Source organism: Lepidochelys kempii, chromosome 9 (genome assembly GCF_965140285.1).
Source record: "Lepidochelys kempii isolate rLepKem1 chromosome 9, rLepKem1.hap1, whole genome shotgun sequence".
NCBI lineage: Eukaryota > Metazoa > Chordata > Testudines > Cheloniidae > Lepidochelys > Lepidochelys kempii.
The window spans coordinates 50,342,541-50,364,246 of record NC_136388.1 but is presented as its reverse complement, the minus strand read 5'-3'; the positions used below and the strand labels follow the sequence as shown (position 1 = coordinate 50,364,246).

The 21,706-nt window shown below is 48.0% G+C and overlaps 1 protein-coding gene across 2 annotated transcripts in view; it reads left to right on the top strand.

The window, feature by feature from the left end:
- Nucleotides 1-21,706, top strand: part of DGKG (diacylglycerol kinase gamma) — a 141,922-nt gene that overhangs the window by 10,236 nt on the left and 109,980 nt on the right. Inside the window, exons 2-3 of one of the 2 annotated variants that reach the window (XM_073360312.2) lie at nt 11,034-11,386; nt 17,723-17,799. In XM_073360312.2, coding sequence (XP_073216413.1) covers nt 11,320-11,386; nt 17,723-17,799 — 144 coding nt within the window. In that variant the 5' untranslated portion in view covers nt 11,034-11,319. The remainder of the gene's footprint in view (nt 1-11,033; nt 11,387-17,722; nt 17,800-21,706) is intronic. The other variant, XM_073360314.2, reaches the window with a different exon arrangement.

Genomic DNA, 21,706 nt, shown 5'->3' with positions numbered 1-21,706 from the left:
AGGGTTGAGCTGGTGCTGCTGGTATGCAGAGCTGGCTTAGCAAGAGGAAATGCTTGCCGTCCGTCTCCAGTCTCAAGCACCAAAGCTTCTATTTCAGGGCTGTGTCGAGGTTAGTAAGATTTGAGGCTTGGCAAAGCAGCAACACGGCACTAAAGCAGGAGACAACTCTTGAGACCAGAGGCTGGGTTGATGAAACTTGTTATCACTCTACCTGATCCTCATGGGAACAGGAGGGTAGGGCAGGAAAAAGTAGATGAGGACATATTAGATAAAGGGTAAAATGAAGAGTGATTCTTTTCCACATGTCCCATAAGGAGGCTGGGGGTGACTATTTCACAAGATGGGAATGTCAGGAGCACTGCTGATGTTCCTGCAGCCCAAAGCCCTCGCTTTGTCCTCAGAGCAGCTGCAGCTCCCCCACCAGTGTGCCCCAACCCTGATCTAGAAGAACAGTGAGTAGAGGTGGGCCTGGTTCACCAGAGAGTGCACAAGGGCCCCCCGTGTGCCCACATTGCACCCACATAGCTGGCACACAGTGGCCACAGCATAGGGGCGTATTGTCCCGCGGTGCCCAGTTCTCCTCTGCCTCGCATCTTGTGTAGAGCGCTGCCACCCTGTGGGTGGGTGGGGATTCTGGGCCTGGGAGCATGTTCAGCCCACGGGGTCCAGGTGTAGGTGATAACATGGTGCGAGGGCCTTCGAGAGTGGTCGGAATGGGAAGGGCAAATGAGGAGACAGCAGGAGATGGGGAGCAAGGGGACAGGAAGGAGTGAATTATACAAAACCCACAGATGTGTGTGGGGGCAGGAAAACCCGGTTGGGAGGTTGGCTTGGGAGTCTGTTGTTCTTACATTATCCTTGGAGAAGTGATCATCTGCTCCATTTTATCCCCCCCCCCCCCCAAGCCCACATCACAGCTGTGCTTTCGGTGTCTTGTCACACGCTTTCTGTGGCTGATGGGAAATGCAGGGGTGGACCAAGTGTCTCAGAGCATGCTGATGCTTTGAGGGGACACTGTTAATTTAAAAACTCATCAGTTTCACGAAGCAAGTTCAGTTCCAGGTACTAAACTCCCCCTGGCCCACTCACCACCACCCCAATCCCCAGCCAGTGGTTTGTAGCCTTACAAGCCCATGTTGCTGGTTTTCAGAGTTGATTTGCTGTCGCTGTGCGTGAAAGACCCATGCCCACGGGGAAGGGGACTGACTGCAGAAAACTGCTCCCTATGCTCTCAAATGCCCAAAGCAGATCTGGGGCGGGGGAAGGGGGAAGGGGGGGAAGAGGAATTGTTTTCCTCTCCTCTCTTCCAGCTAGAGTAATCAGATGTTATTTGTAACACTCCTAGGGGAGCTATTTTTAGGCAGAAGCGAGTTTGATTTAATAGAACATAATTTGCTGCTGCTGACGTGCAGAATGCCAGATGAGCGGCAGCTGGGGTTCCAGGGAGGCTGTTTCCTCCCCCACTGAAAGTCTAAATCTAAACCGCAGGAAATGGCATTTCTTATTCCAAAAATTGCTGTGGGAAGACCCCTGGGATGTCCCGATTTGCATTTTTCCTGCCTCTACGCAGCACCCCAGAGCCTTCCTACCTTCAGGCCTGTCAGCACTAAAAGCAAGTGAGCAATTTCTTCCCCATCCTCACTGAGGGAGCTCGCTTCACATTAGCTAGAAGGCTGCTCCAGGCATCCAAAGCAGCATAAATGCGAGTACAAAGCTGGGAGTGGGTGCAGAAGACAAAGGGAGTGGTGGGGAGGGGAGCATGGCTAGAGTGGAGCGGGAGGGTGTATTTAACCTACAGGTCTGGCATTTCAGAACAGAGGCTCTTGGTGCAGCCCCCAGCATGCCATAGGGCTAATGCAGTGGTTATGGCAGTAGAGACTAACAATAATACCCATCATTTACTGCTGCATGTCATGTATTCTTCAGCGATGCTATACTGTAGAATAGTCTAATGGTAGTGCAGAGCAAAAATGGTTGCTGTGCATCTCATAACCCTTAAGCAGCTGTATCCCTCCAGAGGACCGTATACTAACTCGGGAGGAAGGAATTAACAGATGTTTTCCAAACACTTCAGGGTATTTTTTAAAACCCCCCACAGCAGCCAGAAAATTCAAAGTCCAAGCTGAAATTCCATCTGTACCCTGTGCTCACTGCAACTCTTTGGTGCTGTTATGGTGCAGACTAGAAGTTACTGGTCTTAGATTCAAGAGAGAGAACCCCAGAACCTGGAATTCAGAAGTGTGGGTTGGGGGTTTTAGCTTGCACTCAAGAGCTGGGCAAAATATTTTGACCAAAGCTTTTGGCGGGGAGGGGGGAGAGGGATGGGAGGAATCCAGATTCGGGTTGACTGGAACATTTTGAAAATTCAGGTTTGATTCACACACTGTGTCTGTTGAAAGAAAAAAATCAGAAAAAATTGAAACATTTCAGTGTTTTGATTCTAAATGACCTTTCTTTTAGGAATTGCCTTCCATTTTATTTTTAAAAATAGATAAAATGTTAAAAAAAAAAAAAAGCAAGCTCAAAATCTAAACAAAATGTTTCACTTTTGACCGACAAAGGATTTCTTTTGATCCAAAACCATTTTGTTTTGATTTTTTGAGAACTGACAGTGAGCTTAAAAATCAGTTATTCCCACAGCTCTAGCTGGTCCCCTGTGTCGATACCGGTGACAGCTCTAAGGGCGTCTCACCCTGGCTATATCTGGGGCGGAGGGTGTGATTCCCAGCTCAAGGACACACACACTAAAAATAGTAGCAGAGCCTGGGTAGAGTGGGCAGCAAGTGGCGGTACAGGCTAGGTGCCCTGAGTACGTATCTATGGGGTTCAGTTGGGTTTGTGCTCGGGGCAGCTCACCTTTGCTGCCACTGCCCACGCTACCCGGCTACGCTACTGTTCTTAGTGAGCTAGTGCAAATATGGCTGCTCAGCTGGGAATCACCCCCTAGCTCCAAGTGTAGACACAGCCCACCTTCTGGCCTTCTCCACAAGGGCTCGAAAATATCCCCCAGCCATAGAGGAGTTTCCCGAGATGATGACTTTCTTGGGCAATTTTTGGAACTCAGCTAGTTAGCTGGGGTCTCTCACACACTGGGAATTGTCGTCCCCCTCCCCCCGCCCCGCTCCACTTTTCCCTTCTCCTCCAACCCTTCTCATCTTAGCTTACACAAATTTAGTTTCTCTAGTCCCTGCTGGCTTTAACCGGTGGTTTGGATGCTGGATCCACTCTGATCCCAGATGGTTGCCCTGCTCTGGCGTGATGTCCCAAAAAGCACACTTCCATTCTGCAGTCTGTTTAATTCTGCCTCTCGTTAGCTGGCATTTAGTTATCCTGTAACATGTTTATTCATGGCTTTGTTTATTTTGCTTTAACAGGACAACTGTTACTCTTGGTTTAGGCAGGTAAGACAGGATTAGGGAATGAGGTTGCAGAACAGCAATAATATCTGCTGCGGTTTAACTCTGCTGAGACAAGTGAGTTCACCCCAGAGAAATAATGCGCTATACATAATGTCCTGTCCCTGAAACAGCAGACATGAGCCTGGGCTGAGGAGCTCCCATCCATGGCCAAGCTTTTTGAAAGGCAGGGGTAGAGAGAGAAAGTGGAGGTGGGGTCCTGTTCTGGGCCCATCACCAGTATCCGACTGGGCATTGTCCTAGGGTGCCAGCTTCCACCTTCTTCACACACACCCCGAGTGGTACCTTACTTGGCAAGTAGCCTATGGGAGTAAGTGAGGCTACTTGTGTGATAGCACACCACTCACTCTGGGTAAGGCTGGCGGAGGGGCTGGGGCAGGGACATGGCTAGGTAAAAGGGGCGTGAATCTCCAGTCAATCCCTAACTGCTGGAAAGGCTCCTGGGGGACACAGGCAGCTGGGGGTTAGAGCAGCCCTGGGGCTGCTCTCATATGCCAAGCCTGAGTTCAGTGGCCTTGGGTTTGCAGCAGTGTATAGGTGACCTACCCCTTAGAGCTGCACTGGCTACAGCAGGGCAATTTTCCATGAAAAGGCCCAGATGTTCCCAGAAGTGAGTTCCTGGACATTAGGACCAGGCAGGGGCTGGAGAAAAGCATGGAAGGACCCAGTTCCCTGGGCAGGACACAGGAAGACACTGTCTTCAGAAGGCCACCTTTCAAGTTAGGCTTTTGGATATAAGACAGAGGGGACGTTACACACGGGAATGGGTGATGTTGTGTGCTTTAGTGTGAATACGGGGCATGAAAGAACAGCAGCTTTGTAACTGACCTCTTAAAAGAAAGGTGGTTCTGAAATGGTTCTAAATCCAGAAGCTGGGCTAAGTATATTTTTTTCTCCATTAGTAAAAAAACAAAACAAAACAAAACAAAAAAAGAATCATATATAGGGCCCCATCCTGCTGCCCTTAAACTGGAGGATTGGGCGATTCCACCTCAGTGAGAGCACATTGTGTGTGAGTAGCAACAGTAGCTTTAAGTTGATCCAATGGGAGAAGTGACTGTACCCGGGTCTAACTGAAGTGGCAGAAGGGATCTGCCACCACCGCCAGCCCCCCTCCAATGTTTTCCCCCCAAAACAAAAGTGTCACCTTTGTGCTGAGGCCAAGGCTAAACATGAGCCCAAAAAGAGGATTGGTCAGAAAGTTATTATTGTTAAAGAGGGGCATATAAGGGGGAGGGGGAAATGGAAGGTGCCCACAATCACAGGAACCCACTACGACCCCCTGAAATCCCAGCAGAAATGGGCAGTCACTTGCTAGGAGCGACAGAGGCTTTTATCTCTGTGTCCCACTCCGGCCAATGCACAGAGCGAGTGCACATGACCAGACTGCAACAGTGGCTTCCACTGCAACTGAGCTTGCAGCTTCGGGTATTTTCATGCTTGTGACAACTCCAAAAACTTTAGGTCAGGCCAAGGAGAATGATATACCCGCACACAAGGGGCTGTACCGCATGTTATATCAATTGGGAAACAGCACTTTTTTTCCTTGACGTGTTTATTAAGGATGAACAAGGGATAAAAACGTGTATGTAACTGGTCCAGTTATATCTGACACTTTGTACCTATGTAGCAATTCCTCAGTCACCCAGAATAAATGTGTGCTGTAGTGGCAAACCAAGGCTGCAGAGCAAATTAGGAGATTTATTGTAAGCCGGCAGCCTTAAATGGAATCAAATTAGGCAAATACCTGAGGCTGAGTTCTGATGCTGGTTGAATGATCTGTGAAGAATTTATCCAATTAATGTTAGCATTTCTTGGCCATTTGTAGGTTATTTTCCTCCCTTCATTTGACTAGTTCTAGCTGCATGCCCATCATTCAGTTGAAATGTGCAGTAGTCAGAGTTTGTGTCTAAGAATCGCAAGCAGAGGGGATCGCACACAGAAAATGCTAGACAGTCCGTTCCTTTTGATGCTTCTCCTTGCGGATGGAGAGACAAATTAATAATTGTGAGGCCTCTGTACAGTATTTCCAATCTCAAGTAATTACTTTTTTGGCTGTTGAAAAAACAGGTTGGTCTAATATGGATATTGACTACTGTGATCTTTAATATCAGAGCCAACACAGGGACATTTCTAAGCCTCGGCCTGGACATGTAGGGCCAGTTTTTTTCCAAGAAAGCAGTTTCCAGTTAGCCAGAAGTACTCAGCCCATATTGTGCACCCAATGTACTGATCTCTTTTTGAAAATCTGACCTTCAGTCTATCACTGATTGCAGGCATAAGGAGCTGGATTGCAAAAATCTTCCAGCTTGACTAAATCAGGTTTCTTTTTCACATCATGTGTTGTTGGTGTGCTTCCTGTGTCTCTCTCCTCTTAGGCAAGAGAACTAGACCTATCAGTTTCACCGTCGGGTTCTCAGGCACTGTAGCATCAAGCTGCAACATTTGGCTTCTAAATATTCCCCTGAATGTTAACCTTTTTCTGCTGGAAGTTTAAGGTGTCATCGTTTCTGCGTACCTAAGGTTTTTTAGGAGCTTATTACAAAAATGGAGGAGTGGGAACTTAATGGGGCCACTCACATGCATAAGTATTTTCAGTGTCAAGGCCTAAATTTGGTGCTAAATTTGATATGGTAGTGTACCTACAAGAGTCACAAGAAATAGCTAGAACGACTAGAACCAGAAAAGATTAAAAACTGAAGTTTTTTTTGTCTGATTAGCCTGAGTATATAAGGTACTGTGAAATACACTGTTTCTCCTGTGCAGTCAGTCGTTTCGCCCCCTTTAAGTTATGAAGGTTTTTCAAAAAAGGAACAGGGGACAGTAAGATTATAAATCCACCAAAATCAGGGGACTTGGAACCCAGGATAATATTTGAATCCGCTGTTCACTCATACAGCTGTGATGAGCACAGAGAAGATGGGAGCTTCCCAACTGGAAAAAAAAATTGTTCAAGAAGTGAAGTCCTATGTTTGAGTGATAGAAAATCAAACCAACCATACGTTACTTTTCAGCTCAGACAGAGTGGGAAGCAGAGTGAGATCATTCCATGGAGTCCCTGCAGCATGAGGCATTCTGGAGCAGGCATTTTGTTTGGTTTCAAAAGTTTAGTTCATGTGATTAGATGCATAGGAGGTGCACTGCACAAACTGAAAAATACTGCAAAACAATGCCTTTCTAACAGCCTTTAAAGGAAATGCATGCTGTAAGTCTTATAGACATTGGTTGTAGAATAGACCTATCCTATTTATGCAACATCTAGAGACACTGGTACTTAATTTCATTACAGAGAAATTCAGTGATAGGTGTAAGGGTTGTATGTATAAGAATAGACGGTTTGACTTTTTTTTTTCTTCAAAGTGACTAGTGACTTTGGCTGCCCAACTGACACCTTAAGGGAACCTGATTTGCAAAGGTGCTCAGAACCTTCTGCAAATTAGGCCCCTTTAAGGTGTATGAAGTAGGCATCATTAAGAAAGGGATAGATAATACGACACAAAATATCATATTGCCTCAATATAAATCCATGGTACACCCACATCTTGAACACTGCATGCAGATGTGGTTGCCCTTTCTCAAAACAGATATATTGGAATTGGAAACAGTTCAGAAAAAAGGGCAACAGAAATGCTTAGGGGTATGGAATGGCTGTTGTCTGAGGAGAGATTAATAAGACTGGGACTTTTCAGCTTGGAAAAGAGATGACTAAGGGGGGATATGATAGAAGTCTATAAAATCATGACTGGTGTGGAGAAAGTGAATAAGGAAGTGTTATTTTCTCCTCCTCATAGCACAAGAAATAGGGGTCACCACATGAAATTAATAGGTATCAGGTTTAAAACAAACAAAAGGAAGTATTTTTTCACACAACACACAATCAACCTGTGGAACTCTTTGCCAGAGGATGTTGTGAAGGCCAAGACTATAACAGGGTTCAAAAAAGAACTAGATAAGTTCATGGAGGATAGGTCCATCAATGGCTATTAGCCAGGATGGGCAGGGATGGTGTCCCTAGCCTCTGTTTTCCAGAAGCTGGGAATGAGCAACAGGGAATGGATCACTTGATGATTACCTGTTCTGTTCATTCCCGCTGGGGCACCTGGCATTGGCCACTGTCAAAAGACAGGATACTGGGCTAGATAGACCTTTGATCTGACCCAGTATGGCTGTTCTTATGTTCTTATGTATCCAAAATCACCAGTCACTTTTGATTATTTTGGCCCTAAAAGCAAGGCCTCTTTCTGTCCCCAATTGCTCCCTGGCACCGTAGAGTCAGCGAGCTCTAGGGATGTGCCAGAGAACTGCTGGGATTTGGGCTATTAAATTTACACTAAACCTGACCGGTTTTGAAAGGCATAACCAAAGATTCCAAACCCAGATTAAGAAGAGTGGGGAAGAGGTCATGGATGGTGCGCTCCAGGTCTTGTCCAGCATCTGTAAGAAAGAATTTGGAGAGCTGAGCTTGGTGAGCCTGTGATAGATGTGCGTAAGTGCATTACACACGCTGTGGAAGTGACCAGTCTGGCACATTCCCCCCAGCACTCCTCGACACATGCTGGATAGATTTGGGAGGCCGTGTGGCCTAGTGGAAAGGGCACAGGCCTGGGACTTCAGAGGCCTAGATTCTGTTCCTGGCTCTGCTGCGGGGTGATCTTGGGCACTTCACCGCTCAGTGCCTTAGTTTCACCATCAGTAAGATGGGGGTAATGCTCCTGACCTCCTTGGTAAAGTGCTGGGAGAGCTACTGACAAAAAGAGAGGGGTGTTATTAATACCAGTATGCTCAGTGTCGCTGGCACCTGCAGCTCCAGTACAGACAGGGGAATTCAGAGCTTGTAGCTTGCCCTCAGGTGTTCATTTTCCTCAAAGTAAGCTTGGTCTCCTGAATCAAATGCCTTTTTCATCTATTGAAAGAGCGATTGTCTAACATCTAGACCTGATGGATGAGAGCACCTGTCTGATGTTACCTGAAGCCAGCTGGCCTTTCACAAACCCCACTGGGTCTCTATGTAGAACATCTAGTAAAATAAGAGTCATGTTGAAATTGACAATCAACATGTAGCAGGCAGAGGAGCCTAAAATCAAGCCCACGTGGCTCTCATATGTTCTGCGTGTACCTCCTTGAAAAGCCGACCTTTCCCAAATGTCATTGTAAGCAATTCACTTAGTAAAGGAGCTTACAGATTTGGAAAGCTGCAGATTGATTGTTGGGTAGCTGTCATTTCCAGGAGGCTTCCCACAAGGGCTCTGACATTTCCTCAATGACTGAGCTTTTTGGGGAGCTACATTTAGGAGTTATTCATCCATGTTCCCTCCTCATCAATTTTTAATGTAGATCAGTAGTTTTCCACCTTTTTGCATTTGCGGACCCCCTAAAAATTTTCAAATGGAGGTGCGGACCCCTTTGGAAATCTTAGACATAATCTGCAGACCCCTGATTGAAAACCACTGATTTAGATTTTAAAAAACCGAGCAATTAGTCACAGGATCTGTCAGAGGGTTAGGACCAATTCTCATAGATGAAGGAATGATGTGAGAGTTTCCACTTGTTTAAATCTTCTGGCTTTCAGCCCGCCTGTCTTCTCCCTTCGCTAATGAATAGTGCAGTTCTTTCTGCTTATATCAAATTGAATTTTCTCTGGGAAATGTAAGTGGTAAATACACAAAGTGAGAGCACTTTAAAGTATTGATGAGAGACTACAGATTCTACTGATATTTCTCATTTCTTTAGTAAAATGGAATCCCTCACACAGGCAGAATCTTTCCAAGTGGAAGAATTTTTAGGGCAGCCACTGTATATGGCTCAAGATCTAGAGAGATTCAGCGCAAGAGCCAGATGTTAACTCAGCTTCTCCTGTCCAACTTCCAGCCTCAACCATAGTCTATCTAATCTTCATGTCTGACATTTGGAAGCTCCATCTGAAGAGGCCATGGTACCAGGAATTTTCATGGCACATCTGCTCTGTCCAGAATATTTTTCTGATCTTTTTAACAGCAGTAACCAGCCACCTCTGTTATAAATGAAACAGTGCCATGCCTTGCTGTTCATTCGCCTTGGATTACATCTCTGAAATCGTCCCACGGATAGAGAGGTTCAACTGCCTTGGAGGAGAAATCAGAATTAAAACAATGGTTCATGCTGCTTCTCATAGAGTCTCAATTGCTTCCCATCCCAGTGCCCATTTTGCAGCTTCTCTGTGGCAGCTATGGTGCTGATGGAGCAAGTTGAACTATGAAGCTCAGCACCTCGGCTGGTGTCTAGTTAGACTGGGGCATGCATGAGACTGGCTGAGGGTCAAGCCAGACAAGAAGGAGGGGATGGTGGATGAGGGAAGCAGCTGGGGGTGATAACATAAGAACGGACATACTGGGTCAGACCAATGGTCCATCCAGCCCAGTATCCTGTCTTCTTAAGTGACCAATGCCAGGTGCTTCAAAGGGAATGAACAGAACAGTGCAATTAATGAGCGATCCAGCCCTGTTGTCCACTCCCAGGTTCTGGCAGTTGGTGGCAGATGGCAGAAGTAATATAAATCTGAGGGAGTGCGTCCACCATTAGTCACTAGGGTTTGGAATTTAGGGGTGATTCTAAACCCCCCGCTGCTATGTGATGATCATATTACAGCCAGAGCCCAGTCAGCTTCGTACCAGCTGTGTCCGGCTAGGAGGTGGTGGCCTTTCCTTTTGGACATGAGTCTGGCCACTGCTGACCAGATCTTTGTCACCTCAGGATTAGACTGTTGCAATGTGCTGTACATGGGGCTACCCCTTAAAACCATTCAGAGACTGACGCTGGTGGAGAACGAGGTGGCTCACCTACAGAGCTGGGCATCTCATGGGAACACATGACCCCAGCACTCAGGGGTTGACACTGGCTGTCCACTGATCTCCGGGTAGAGTTTAAGATGTTTGTTGTGACCTGTAAAGTCCTAACTGGCCTGGGACTGGCCTACCTGAGGCATCACCTCTGCCCCATGCCATGCTGCCACAGCTATGGTCTTCAGGGGTGCTCGAGTTGACTCTCTCCCGTTATCCAGGCAGGGTCGGGGTCTCAGAGAAGGGGCGGGGCATGGGTGGGGTATCAGGGGAGGGCTGGGGCTGGAGGCAGCTCTTTGGGAGGGGCTGTGTGCTTTATTCATGTTTTCCCAGCATTTACATGGGGGTTTTCACAAAACGTTAGACTTACTTGCTTAGATCCAAGCAAGCGTTTGCCCCTTTCTACTAAGCATTATGGTGACTAGGGCTGAAGACCAGGTGTCTTACTTGAGGCCCCATTTAATGTGATTGTGGTTCCACCCACTTAGAAACCTGAGTCAGCACCTTTCTCTAGCCACTGAACATCCCAGCCAGTAGTTTTGCCTCACTAGTTTGTTAGTCAAATAGCTAGTCACTATCGGAGTCCGCTATTTCGAGTTCATTGTCCCTGGTTGCTTCTACATCTGCAGTGTCACCCTTTGAGAAAGGCTGAAAGTGAGCCTGTTTCAGAGTAATAATTGTTTCTACTCATCCATGACTCCAAACAACCTGCTTAAGCTTTGATTAAGGCTTTGAATCTACCGAGAAGCAGGCAGATAGTCAGTGTAAGTGATTCTTTTGCCTGCATTTCTTCCTATTCTAGGAGTGAAGAGCCTGAAGTAGCTTTCTCCAGTTGGGGTGTCTGAAGCACCTACTCATGGAATCCCTCCACACAACGGTCCTAGCGATGGGTCTGAAACACGAGGCCTCTGCACTCATCCTGCTGGTGATCTGAGATATGTACCTGGCACCCCGGGACATAGCAGGCACTGATCGATGGCAATGAACCTGGGCAGCTCCTAGTTCCAAAGGAAGAACCCTGGTGTGGATCTTCATTCCCTCTTCACTGTGAAAGTGTGGCCTGGGCTTCCCAAGGGCTCCCCTGAAAGATGAGTGATGGCGTGTGGATCTCCCTCAGCCCGACAGAATTTGCGCAGCTCCAGCAATATTCTGATTGTGAGTACTGGAATTCTCTCCCAGCTCTGCTGTCATGCGTCGCTGGCTGTGGAGCGTGTGAGGGGGGAATGAGTGGCCTTGACAACAGCCTGAGGCATTGCCAGAACTTTCTGTACAAGACAAATATGGCTGTATTCTCCATTTCCTAGTAACTGTACCTAGAGCCCATTCCATTGTGCAGCACCAGGCCATCTCCTCGCTGCCTGGGAAATAGGCAAACTAAAGCACTGAGCAATAATGACACACAGAGGTCTTATAGGGAACTTTATAGATCCTGCAGATGCTACCAGTCGTCTGTGTTCTCAGAGGCTCTACGCACACATTGCGTGTAGGAACATGGTGTAGGTACTCTGTTTATCACTGAACCCATTGCGGTGTCTTTTATGACAGGTTTCAGAATAGCAGCCGTGTTAGTCTGTATTCGCGAAAAGAAAAGGAGGGCTTGTGGCACCTTAGAGACCAACTCATTTATTTGAGCGTGAGCTTTCGTGAGCTGCAGCTCCCTTCATCGGTGTCTTTTATGTTAGTGCTGTGGTGAACTCGGGTACAGTAATGCGGTAGCTGAGGAGCAAACACGCTGACTCAGCACTACAGCTGGCTGGGAATTTTTCAGCTGAATTTCTTTTGTTGGAAAATGATGGTTTGTTGAAATTGAAATGTCTGGGGCCATGTATTGGTTTTGACAAAATGTTTGTTGGGGAGGTTTCCCCAGTGCAGGATGACCTCCAGGGAGACTGAACCCACGACAGGCCAGTGGTGAGGGCACTTGCTTTGGATGTGAGTGTCCCCATGGAAGTAGGCAAAGCAGGGATTTGAATGTGGGTCTTTCACATCTCATCTGTGTGCGGCTTTTGGCTGGGCTGGGTTGGGGAAAGGTGTATCTCTCTCTCTTGTTCCTCACAAAAAAAATCAAAAAGGCTCCTTTTCATCCCCCTGCAGAAGGCAAACAAATGTCAACACCTTGAAGTCTTTCAGAAAAGAGAATTCTTGTTCTCCAGCCAGCCCTACTCAGCATAACTCGGCAGTTGTCCATTATTTCTGTACCGGGTCGCCCCTGTCCCAGGAGCTGTCCTGTTTATCACAAGTCTGTCCTGTAATGTTGGCAGAACTGGCAGGGGGGTTGGTCAGGTCTGTTTTTCTCCCAGTGACCTTATTACCATGATTTAATCTTTCAGAGATTAGCCTAACATCATTTTTCAGCAGCCGTGTCACTGATTAGGGGACGCTGTCTCCAGAAACAAAGATGATTTTGTGGGCTTATTTCTACAGTGGCTGGCTTAGACCCTTCAAGTCTCTTCCGGCTTTCAGGCAATGGCAGTGTTTTCCTGTGGTATTCCGCTCTATTTTGATCCTGTGCAACTAATCCAGGTCATCTGAGCCCACCATGCCTCCTGGGGCCCTGAGACCAGAGCAAGGAGAATTAAAAGTAAACTGGCGCCCATTAAAGCGTTCTAGGAAGGAACTCTTCTTGAGTATTTATAGCCGCAGTGCTCATGAAAAGATCCTGGTCTGAAAGCAGCTCTGCTCCCTTTGCAGGGGCTGCCCACGGGCTCAGCGATTTTCCATCCCTTGGGGGATTAAGAGGAGAAACAGCTACAATGGCAATGTTCTGGCCCTTTAGCAGGACCTGCTTTGCATCACTAGTTGGAGGCTAGCCACTGCTTTAGGGCTGCCTGGCAGAAATCCCTCCTGCCTTCGGTTTAGGCAGCATCCGGAGGTGATAGTTTACTTCAGCTGCTCCAGAGTCACTGGAGAAGCTCAGATCTTGATCCCTTCGCACTAAACTAAAGTTGTCTTACCCATTGTTTGGACCAAATCGCTGTCCCGTCCCCCCCACATTGAACCCATCCCCTGTTATCCCCCACACTGTTGCATCAGGTCTGGCTGCTTGTGACTGCTGTCAAGGCCTTGCCGAGCACTGGCATCGCTGAGCGAGAATCTGCAGGAGGAAATCCTTGTCAGATGGCCTTCTACACACAGAAGGGGACAATCTGGCCTAGACTTAGCCAAGCTGAGAATCTGGCCAGAGAAGGGGAAAGCTGTTATAATGCATTGGAGGGGGCTGAGTGAGATATGGTTATGGCAAGCCAAAGACTGACAATGGTTCTGGATCTGTGGCTGGTGTAACATGGGTACTGTACCCTCTCCCGGCATGCAGTGCTGTGCACCTTTGGTTCTCCCACCAGTGCTCCTCCAGAGGCTCCTAGGCTGCTGAGGGGCTCTGAGGTGACTTGGGCCTCCACCTCAGTCATCATCCTTCCCCTTCCAGCTCTAAGAGAGTGTCCATATACCCACGCCCTTCTCCCATCACCCTCTGTCATGGCCCTCAGCGGTTGTCGTTCTGGGCCTCTCCAAGCTCAAACTGTCCTCTTTGATTCCTTGGCTGCTCAGTGCAGGCACTGCCCTTGTCCCAGGGGTGGATAGCTCCTCTCTGTACTCATCCATCCTCTTGGCTGTCCCCTCAGTGCCTTGGCCCCATTCTCAGGCCAAGAGAAAGGAAGATCCTTCTAGAACAACCTGCATTCATCTGGAGATGCCTCAGTCCCGCAATTCAGAGGAAAGCCAGAAACAGGGGAACTGGACCCAGAGTCCCTTTAAGGACTGGCTTACCGTGAGATAGCCAGATTACCCACCACCCTGCGCAGAGTAGCTAATTGTTCAATAAAACTGTTAAAAATTGTTCAATATGTAAAAGCTGCTGAGAAAAGCAAATTGGCTTTCCCTACATATGGAGAGCTGCACTGTATCTGGTTTTAAAGTTCATTTCTATTAGGTCTTTGCAATAGCTTTAACATAAGCCCTTTTCCAGAGGACAAATTGCAAGGGTCTAGAAAAATCTTCTCTAAAGAGGTAAAATATATTTACAGGAAAGTCTACAAAAGGGAACACTCTAGAGACAGGTCAGAAAGACCAAAACATTCTTTAGTGAACACTTATCAAAAATGAAATTCGTAACTTCAGTTAAAGAAATAAAGACCAAGAAAGACATTAAGGAGAAACAAACAAACAAAACTTTGTAAAATACAGCTGATGTTTGGGAAGCAATGATGTATGTGGAGTATCCTCTTTCTGAATCAAGTTCTGCAGCTTCAGAAAGTGGGTTCTGTTTTATTTAAGCACAGACAATAAAATAACTATGATAATGCTAAGTCCAAAAAAAAAGATATGCAACATCTTCATTTTATTAATTGACATTTGGCAAGAAATGGAAACTCAGAGATGAGTTTGATGGAGAAAATTACTAACCTTATCTATGTTAGCGTTATGGTAGTAATACCAGGGGAAATTGATATCTTACCAAAACTACGCATAGTCTCTCCATTCCTAGACCTCATTCTGTCTTTGTCCAACATTCCACAGCAGCAAAGGAAGTGTTTTGAGTACTAAAGGCCTTATGAATGTGCAATATCCTTCCAATATATTAAGAGAAAAATGGGTTGCAATCTGAGGCTAAAAAGGATGAGACCTTGACAGACAAATTCTCTGTACCAGCGAATTCAGAGAACTACACAAATCACACAATGTTTACTCAAGTTCTCATTTCAAGTACTTCCTATTTAAATCGTACATGGCCTTAATTTGACTGTTTGTTTTAATCTAGAGTACATTGTGCTACATTTTACTTTTATCTGAAATAATCCAACTTTGACTCTGGTCGGCCTGTTTATCATGTTTTATTGCAGAAGAAACATCACTAGAAGCTGGTAGTGGCAAAGAAGTACATTTTGATTTCTGGTCTGTTAATCTAACTGCTTTTTAAGCAGATATGGCCAGCTTGAAGTTGCCCAGGAAAATGCCTACTCCTCAGATTACTGGGTCCCCTTGCAAGTGCAGTTAATGCTGTGATAATCTAAAGCTCCAATTTCCTGTCTCCTCTCGGGGAGTGAAAAGGGCTCCCTTAAACTCCCAACTGGTACAAATAATTTTCCTTAGACAGACAGTTGAGCTCTATGGTGGCCAGGAGTTCTCTCGCTAGGGTTTTCTCTGGCACTCAGCAGGTGTTTGAGCCATACACAAATGCATGTACCCTCCCCATCCCCAGAGGTAGGGAAGGTTGGAGCCCCATTTGCATGACAGAACGTTTATTTAGCACGATGTCCTTGAGAGCCCTTGGATTGCAAAACATGGCATCTTTGGCCTAGTGCTCCCCCCAGCTCACAGCTGGTCTCCCCTGCCTGGGTGGTTCCTAGCCAGCTGTAAACTATCCCATTGATTTGCCACTCCGCCACGGTTCACTGACTGCACCGCTTCCACAGCCAGGCGACCTACTTCACCTCCTTTTGCTTTTAAGCTTCCCACGTTGCTATGAAGATCTTGATCCTCTGTAGTTTTACCCATGAGTCTACTTTTATCTGATGCCTGTGTGACTCCTTGTTACTTTCCTGGCTCTCTCCTCCCATTCAGTTGCAATGTCTGTCTCATCTTTTAACAGACAGCTCTTTTGCTAGACCTTGGTGTCACACCCAGACCTCACCTTGCTTGTGCCCCCAGACTCCTCTCCGTACCTGTCCTGTGAGCCCTCCACCTCATCTGCTTCCACCATCACTTGGCCTGGCCTGCCTGCATGTGCCCCTCCCCCATGTCTCTGAAACCTCATTGTCTGACCTGTGCATCTGCCCAGCCTCCCCACAGAAGCCCCTCTTGTCTGGGCTGGGGAATCCCACTCACCCTTCATGCCCTCTTCACTTGGAGTCATTTCACTTTGTACTGTCCTCTGCTGCTCGTGTTAATCTCTAGCAGGGGGCAGTTGCCATGGGCATTTTTCTCCTGGCTGCTTGGCTGCAGACGGCTACCCTCTTGTAATATTCACCAGCTAGAATGGATAGTTTGTCTTCCCAGCTTGGGCCCAGTGTCTGGGAGTACAGCTCCCCCTGCTGGCTGCACATTATGAAGCTAGAGCAGGAGGTTCAAAATAAGTAACTAGGAGTATGGAAGAAGAGGAATAACCCCAGTTGTAATGGGGGCTGGAGCAAGTGATGAGCTGCCAAAATCTTAACAACTGGTTCCCTCCTCATCCCATGAGGGGGTCGTTGCTCACCCCCACCCCCGGGACTCCTGCTCCATCCAACTCCCCGTGTTCCTTGACGCGCCCCCCCCGGACCGCTGCCCCATCCAGCCCCCTTCCCTGTCCCCTGACTGCCCCCAGAACTGGGCAGGAGGGTCTCGTGGGCCACCGTAGTGGGTGCCACCCAACCCCTAAGAGCCAGAGGGCAAGGTAGGGAGGCAAGGTAGGGGGGCAAGGTAGGGAGTCCTGGCTGTGCTTACCTAGGGCAGCTCCCAGGAAGCATCCGGCAGGTCCCTCTGGCTCCTAGGGGCGGGGGAGCATAGCTGGGGGGGAGCAGGGGGAGCAGCCGCTCCCCCCACTGATCACATCAAAAGTGGCACCTTAGGCGCCAAGTCCCTGGGTGCTCCGGGGCTAGAGCACCCATGGGGAAAATTTGGTGGGTGCAGAGCCCCCACCGGCAGCTCCCCACCCTGCGCCTGGCCCTAGCTCTCCTCACCTCTGCTCCGCCTCCTCCCCTGAACGCACTGCCCCGCTCTGCCTCTCTGCCCCTCCCCCCCCGGCTTCCCGCGAATCAGCTGTTCGGCGGGAAGCCTGGAAGGGCTGAGAAGGAGGCGGCTGCGGCTTCACACTCAGGCCGAGGGTGGCGGAGGTGAGCTGGGGCGGGGAGCGGTTCCCCTGTGCCCTCCCCACCCCGGGGTTACCTGCTGCGGCGCAGGCGGCTCTCCTCACCCCCCCCCCCCAGCTCACCTCCACCTCCCTGGGCCTGAATGTGAAGCCGCCGTCTGCTTCTCAGCCTGCCCCGGCTTCCCGCGCAAACAGCTGATTCACGGGAAGCCTGCAGGGGGCGGAAAAGCAGAGCGGGGCAGCACGTTCAGGGGAGGAGGTGGAGCGGAGGTGAGGTGAGCTGGGGGTGGGGTGGGGCAGGGCGGGGAGCTGCCGGTGTGTGTTCTGTGCCTAAGGCGCCACTTTTGGCCGGTTAAATTTAGAAGCCCTTTTAGAACCGGTTGTCCCTTGTGGAACAACCGGTTCTAAAAGGGCTTCTAAATTTAACAACCAGTTCTAGCGAACCGGTGCAAACTGGCTCCAGCTCACCACTGGCTGGAGCACCAGGTGCCTGCTCTAGAGGAGGGGAAATAAGTGGGTAAGTACATGGTACTGTTCCTAGCATGCTAGGCCTCTAGCTGTCCTATTTCTAAATGGGTGGCTTAATATCACTGGGAAAACTTGTGACATCAGAACTTGATGTGCTGTTAATGGTTTTTATGGCAAGCGGGGGAAGTCTGTTTCTTCATCAGCATCACAGTGCTTCATATATGGTTCTGTCCTCCTAGATTCCACTAAGAAGCTGAAGGATGTCTTGGAAGAGTTCCAAGGGGATGGAGTTCTCTCAAAATATAACCCAGAGCAGGTAAGGAGGTTTATAACATCAGCATGTTACATATTCATCCCCTTCCAACAGGCCAGAAAGGCTGATAAGTGTGTCATAGCTACTGAGCTCATTGCACCTCTGCCCTCCCCCCGCCCCCGGCCCCCACCCTGGTCTTTTCAAGCGCATCGTGTCCAATGTCTCAGGCCTTGAGCCGTCACCTACCTGAGGATGGAGTTATGTGGCTGTCCCATTCTCACACCAGGCTCTGGGCTGCAGTCATCCATGCATCAACTGCAATTACATCTGCAGGCCTGATGTATGTCGAGCAACTGGAGGTCTGTTCCCTCCGGGGCAATGACAGGGGTATCCAGTGACCACACGTTCTCCTGAAAGCAAGAGATCATTTATTTAGAACCAAAGCATTTAAGAGAAAACAGATCTTAAAAACAATAGCCAGTCTGTATGCATGCCTTCCTCTCCCTAAGGCTTACCATTCCCTGCAGCTGGCACTATCTACAGTTCTGGGCATTGATGACAGAACAGGGAATGCGGGAGTTATGTTGGAAGCAGCTCAGTCACATGGACAGAGAAAACCGTACACAGGGTTTATTAAAGTCCTGTTGATTCAACATATCTGCATTCAGCTTCACTCTTTGCAAATGAAACACTCCCACCCCTGTTTTCTCCCTATATGTCTGTGCTCCCCCTAATGAAACCTGTCTCCGTTCCCCCTCAGACTCTCCAACCCCCACTCTTTAGCCATGAACAATGCTGTGAAAATGGACTCTCCTAATGGACTAGGTCTGGGAAGAGTCTGTCCTTTGTAACATGTCTCCTGGGATGGCTGGGTTTTGTAGACGATGCTTTTTGAAAGGCTCGGATGAGAGCCAATAGAACAGAGCCTTTAGCAGATGTTGTAACTGTAAAGAGCTCAGGGATGTTTGATTAGAATCATTTGAAGCAAGGTGATTAAGAACAGGCAGTGGGTTGTCCTCAGCTAGGAGAGGCAATGAAAGTGGCAGAACTATTCAAGAACGCAACAGGATCCAGAGCCAAAGAACACAAACTGACTTTAGACAAGGAGCCAGCACAGAGGGAACTTCTTGTCTCTGAAGGTAATTACCATATGGAACAGAGCAACAAAAGGCATCACTAGGAGCTACGCTTGTGAGCCTATTAAAGAGTGGCGGACAGGCACTTAGGAGAAAACAAGCCATTGTACAAATGATGTGTGGTGGGTGGACCTCAGTGAGTTCTAACTGCTTCCTGCCTAGGGCGCCTTTGGCTGTTCCTCTCCTATGATGTGTCTTTCACAGTGAGTCTATCCCTCTTACACAGAGAGGATCGCGTAGGTGTAATGCATTCTGGGGAAAGTAGTGTATTGACTAATTACATTTAAAATGTCTTCAAAGCACAGATCAGCTGTGGGAGAGGGGCAGTTGACCCAAGATAAACATTTCCTCCACCATCTGGTTTGTAATTTAGTAAACAAAGTGCTGCTTGTCACACACCTTTCCTGCCATTCTTGAGGGAGCTGTCCTGGGACCCACATCAAACCCCTTCCTCCCACCCATGCTGGGACCTTCAGGGTAAAGCTTAGTGGTTTTGCTCACTCCCATAGCATCTTCAGAGATATCCTGGCAGACTTGCTCCTCCCACTCCTCTCAGTGGCCCCCATGTGGTCCAACTACTCTGGCTGTTTCAAAATAGAATTGCCCTTTGACGCTTGTGGCCCAGAGACGACAGGGACATATGGGCTGGGCTTTAGAGATGGAGACCTAGTGAGTTGTCTAGTCTGCTCCTGAGCAAATACAGGATTGTGTTCTACAGAACGCTCCCTAGTACTCAATTCAGCCCACTTTTAAAATGCTCAGGCGATGGGATTTCTACTACTTCCCCATGGAAGTTAGACACTGGCAAGTGTACAGTGGGGAAGAACCCTTCACTGGATGAATCATTCCTGGTTAGACCCCCCTCAAGTTCATTTCTTCTCCACTACTGGTATTTTTACCCTTCCACGGCCTATTAACCCCTCTCCCGTCAGCTATCACTTAGCCATGCGATCTACTTTGGATTCACTTCTCGAATCTTTCCACATAAATCAGTCCCTCCAGCACCCTAAGGACTTTGTTGCGCTTCTCTGAACTCCATCGAATTTGTCAGTATCTGTCTGACCCTGAGGTCTCCAGGACTGCAGCATGCCAGATGAAGGGGCAACAGAGCTGCCTGAGAAGGTCCTTCACCTCCCTGCTCTGTGAATGGAGCCCATCACTGGCCTTTTATGCAACTCCATACAGTTGGGAACTTCTGTCTAATTTGCTGCCCACTATCACTGCCAGCATTTACTACTGAACTTGCTCTTACTTTCTGCACATGGATGCTGGCCTCATTATTTCCCACGTGTTGCACTTTATTATTTTATGTTTTTCTTGCCAATATTTCTAGTTATTTCTCTGCCTCTCTGGTCTTCCCACTTCAGGGGATAGATGAACATTAATTAAAACTGGATGGAACATTGACCCTTTCAGCATGCTTCTAGATCCCTCCCTCTCCTGATTGCTGCAGCTCATTACTATTTGTCATTCATGACACTCAAAGCGGGTCCTCAGAGGGACCACAGGAATCCATAGTATCATGGTGGGGGATAATCTCGGGAGAGGCAGAGCTAGTCAGTCAGCTGCTCCAAGGCAGGCTAGTTGCCCAAGCTTGGTGTTTTCTTTTTGAGTTGAGGTTTATGTAAATCCTGCGTCCTTTCCCTATATCCTGGGGACATTAAGGTCCTTGAATAAAGCCTTGTAGAAACCTGGTTTAGCAAACCACTTCGTTATTGGACCAGCTACCCCATTCCACCAGCTTCCCCTGCTTACTTGTAATTACCAGCTAACCTAGTCAGTCCACTGATTCTTTGCATCTGCCAAGGTATTGGCACCCAGCTTAAACTATCTGCCACTTTTCTGCCCAAAAACCTGGTTTAGACCTTACCTATAAAAGTATGAACAATAGCATCGGGGAGACAAGGAACCAAGTAATTTGCACCCTCCGCTCTGGTGACTCACACTTTGTGCTCCTAGGTAGTTACAACAATGCCTCCAGAATCCCATTGGCATTGTTTCTATGTGTGTTGCTGTAAAATGTTGTTTGAGCAATAGAAGGTAACCGCATGTGCACTTCTGGGTGATAATAGCGTGCTGCTGGTAATGGAATAATATAGCCAAGGGACTTCACTCACCTTAGCAGTACAATCGGTGACTGCACTGATTCATGTTTTATTGCAACTAGGGATGGGAAACTTATTTACAAAGAAGAAAACTCCCCCGCGGAGGGCCAGATCAGCAGCTGATGTGAACTGGTGTAGGTCTAGTGACTGCAGTGCAGATTTGTCAAGTGACATCAGCTGAGGAGCCAGATATGAAGGTCCATTTGCTGCCCCGGATAGATGATTGCTCAGCGCCATTCGGCTGCTGTGGCGATGGGAGGTATAAATACCAAGATGAACATAAAGCTCCATTTGCGTTCACAATTTTAAGATCATTTTGTGACATTCTCATTAGCTGACCTGCAATTCCATCAAGACAGACAAGAGTTCTGGGTGTGCCAACAGTGGCATAAGCCAATGAGAAATACATCCCCATATGCCAGGTCCGAGAGGCCAGGGTGAAAGGATGGCCACCCTTCGATTGGGCAAACATGTCCTCTTCCTTAGTACACCCCTTAAGGCAGCAGTTCTTGGCTTTCTGTTATAACTTGGGGTCACCATATGGAAAAGTTCCAGGACCATCACCCATCTAGCCATGAAGGAAAGAAAGGTGGTCTCGACCCCATCGGAGGCCACAAGTTCCAAGCTGAGAACCCCTGACTCAAGGCAAGCCTTGCTGTCCCCATGGTGGATCAAGAATGGTGGTGTCCAGCTCTGTGGTCATCTTTGCTTTCTGGACCCTTCTGTCTA